The sequence below is a fragment of the Equus quagga genome, unplaced genomic scaffold (assembly GCF_021613505.1).
Source record: "Equus quagga isolate Etosha38 unplaced genomic scaffold, UCLA_HA_Equagga_1.0 HiC_scaffold_14709_RagTag, whole genome shotgun sequence".
NCBI classification, from domain to species: Eukaryota; Metazoa; Chordata; class Mammalia; order Perissodactyla; family Equidae; genus Equus; species Equus quagga.
The window spans coordinates 204-3,148 of NW_025792665.1; the positions used below are offsets into that span (position 1 = coordinate 204).

At 58.7% G+C, this 2,945-nt stretch overlaps 1 protein-coding gene across 1 annotated transcript; it reads left to right on the forward strand.

Moving 5' to 3' along the window:
* Window positions 1-299: 299 nt before the first annotated feature.
* Window positions 300-2,941, forward strand: TREH (trehalase; the record flags this gene model as incomplete). The annotated part of the gene is made up of 7 exons (XM_046648979.1): window positions 300-400; window positions 548-640; window positions 766-882; window positions 989-1,111; window positions 1,804-1,853; window positions 1,950-2,144; window positions 2,699-2,941. Coding segments are annotated over 7 exons (922 nt in total), but the record flags the coding sequence as incomplete, so codon positions are not given.
* Between the last annotated feature and the right edge of the window lie 4 nt (window positions 2,942-2,945).

The window sequence follows — 2,945 nt, forward strand, 5'->3', positions numbered from 1 at the left end:
CCCACCTGGGTGCTAATAAAGGCTGCTGCTCGGTGAGGACCTTCCGGGTGCCAGGCTGAGTGGTGGGGGCTCCTACACACCATCACCCTTAGCCAGGACTCCAGAGACCGGCACGTTGGGGACGAGCAGACCAGGCTCTCAGTGGCTCAGGCCTTGACCAAAGCCACATGGCTAGCAGCAGAAGAGTCAGAACTCAAGCAGCTGCTGGGCTCCAAAGCCCACAGCTGCCAGCCCCAGCCTCCTCCAGCCTCTACTCCGTGGGGGTTCTAGGCCCCCTGTGCCCTCTCTCCTGACTCCAGGTGAAGCCAGAGGTCCTCAGCCACCCTGAGCAGTTCTCTCTGATCTACTCAGAACACCCCTTCATTGTGCCTGGTGGGCGCTTTGTCGAGTTCTACTACTGGTGAGCAGCCAGGGGCCACAGGGGCAGCAGTGGTGGGGAACCCAGGGCCAGCACGGTGTCCTGGGCAGGACGGGGCGCCCTCGCGTGGCCTGGGTGTGCAGGTCAGAGGGAGCTGTGAGGAGATGCCTGAGCTGTCCCTTCCCCCAGGGACTCCTACTGGGTGATGGAGGGTCTGCTCCTCTCTGAGATGCCCGAGACAGTGAAGGGCATGCTGCAGAACTTCCTGGACCTGGTGCAAACGTAAGAGGGGGCCGGGCACCTCAAGGCTGGGGTGGAGGAGAAGCAGGTGCCGTGGGCTTGGAGCTGGACCTGCCTGGGCTCTGGCGGCTGGGCAGATGCATCTCAGCAGGCCTGCTTCTTGGCAGCTACGGACATGTCCCCAACGGGGCCCGCGTGTACTACCTGCAGCGGAGCCAGCCCCCACTCCTGACCCTCATGATGGACCGCTACGTGACTCACACCAATGACACCGCCTTCCTACGGTGGGCACCCCTGCCTGTGCTGCCCTGCAGCCCCCCAGACCTGAGCCCTCCCAGGGTGGGACTGGGGCGGTGTGCCTGGGCTGAAGTGATGCTGGCTCCACCTCAGGGACAACATTGAGACCCTCGCCTTGGAGGTGGACTTCTGGGCTGAGAACAGGAGCATCTCTGTGAGCTCGGGTGGAAAGAGCTATGTCCTGAATCGCTATTATGTCCCTTATGGGGGACCCAGGTGAGGAACTGTCTACTCCCCCGCCTGCCCCCTCACCCCCGCCTCCTAGTCTCCTGCCTATTCACTCTGGTTTGAGTGTCACAACCCCCTGGGCAGGACAGTAAGTGACTTATCCCTACCTCTCAGATGGTGACACTGATAGCCCTGGAGTTACTTTGCAACCTTGGGAACCTCCCAGGTGAAACTGAAACCAGCCCCCCAATGCACAGGGCATGGAGAGACCAAAGAAAGATGCAGACCACTCCAGAGGGGTAGGCGGCAGGTTTAATAAAGAAGGGAACTTACTTACGAGGCTTGTCTTGGGCACCCACAAGACGAGCAGATCTCCGCACCTGCCAGCCTGAATCTTCAGTTTATGTAGAGGTCGTAACTGAGTTCAGTTACTCATTCAGTCCGATGGTCTCAACAACACCTTACTCCCTCAAGGCTATGTCCTTGGAACAGCTCCCACTGTGGAAACGGTAGGCAGAGGTACATTCCAAGGACAGGGGAGGGGGAGAGGAGGCTCCAACTGCCCAGGATCAGCTTGAGGGTCAACCGGCGGTCACGTCCTCTCGATTGTCTCCTCCAACACCTGGGCAATCCAGGGCTGTGGGGCCCAAAGGGCAGCTGAGTCAACATGGCTCAGTCTCCAGCTTGGGCACAGGGGCTCAGAGCCTCCTAGTGCCAGACCAACCGCCTCCTCTTGCCAGGCCAGAGTCCTACAGCAAAGATGCAGAGCTGGCAGATACCTTGCCGGAAGGTGAGAAGCAACAGGGTGAGGGCGTCTGGGTGGGGCTGGATACCTGCAGTTGTGTCAGGCCCTGGTCCCCCGTGTGCTGCTGCCTTGTCCTCACAGGGGACCGAGAAGATCTGTTCGCCGAGCTCAAGGCTGGGGCTGAGTCTGGCTGGGACTTCTCTTCACGCTGGTTCATCGGAGGCCCAAACCCCGATTTGCTCAGCAGCACCCGAACCAGTAAATTTGTGCCTGTTGACCTCAATGCCTTCCTATGCCAGGCAGAGGAGCTGATGAGCAACTTCTACGCCAGACTGGGTGAGCCTGGCAGCAGGACAGGAGGTGTGCTTGTCCAGCTTGGGTCCCTGCCTCAGCCTTGGCCATAGAGCTGGAAGTAAGAACTTGGGTGAAGGGCCTCCAGCTTCCCAGCCTGCTCAATACCTCACCCCTAGTGCAGCCAGGGCAAGAGTACAAATGGAGCCCACTCTTATCTTCAGTCCCCCTCTCTTACTGGGAAGGCCTTCTAGGGCCTATGAAAGGACACCCTAGGCCATACATCCAAACTTCCTCCATTCCTCTCCCAAAACAACTGCCCTTTGACCACTCAAAGCTAGGCCAGTGTTCTCCTGAGGATGGATGCAGGGAACAGGCCAGGGCAGGTCCTGGGAGCCATACAGGGCAATTTGCTCAGGAAATTACAGGTCCTATAGGCCTGAAAAGTGGTGGGCTTCAGGTTGGCTTGTCCCCTTGGTGCTCAGGACTTTTTTGCCCTTGGGGAAGACAACAGGAAGAGGCCAAAACAGACCTTTCAAAGGCACAGGGCCCAAGGGCAGGGGTGCTGGTTGCTCAGCCTAAAGGCAGTGTTACCACAGGAAATGACACCCAAGCCACAAAGTACAGAAATTTGAGGGCACAGCGCTTAGCTGCCATGGAGGCCATCCTGTGGGATGAGGAGAAAGGTGCCTGGTTTGACTATGACCTTGAGACTGGAAAGAAGAACGCAGAATTTTATCCATCCAACCTCGCACCGCTCTGGGCCGGCTGCTTCTCTGACCTGGGTGACGTGGACAAGGCTCTGAAATACCTGGAGGTGAGGTGGGCAGCAGGGTGGACTGGTAC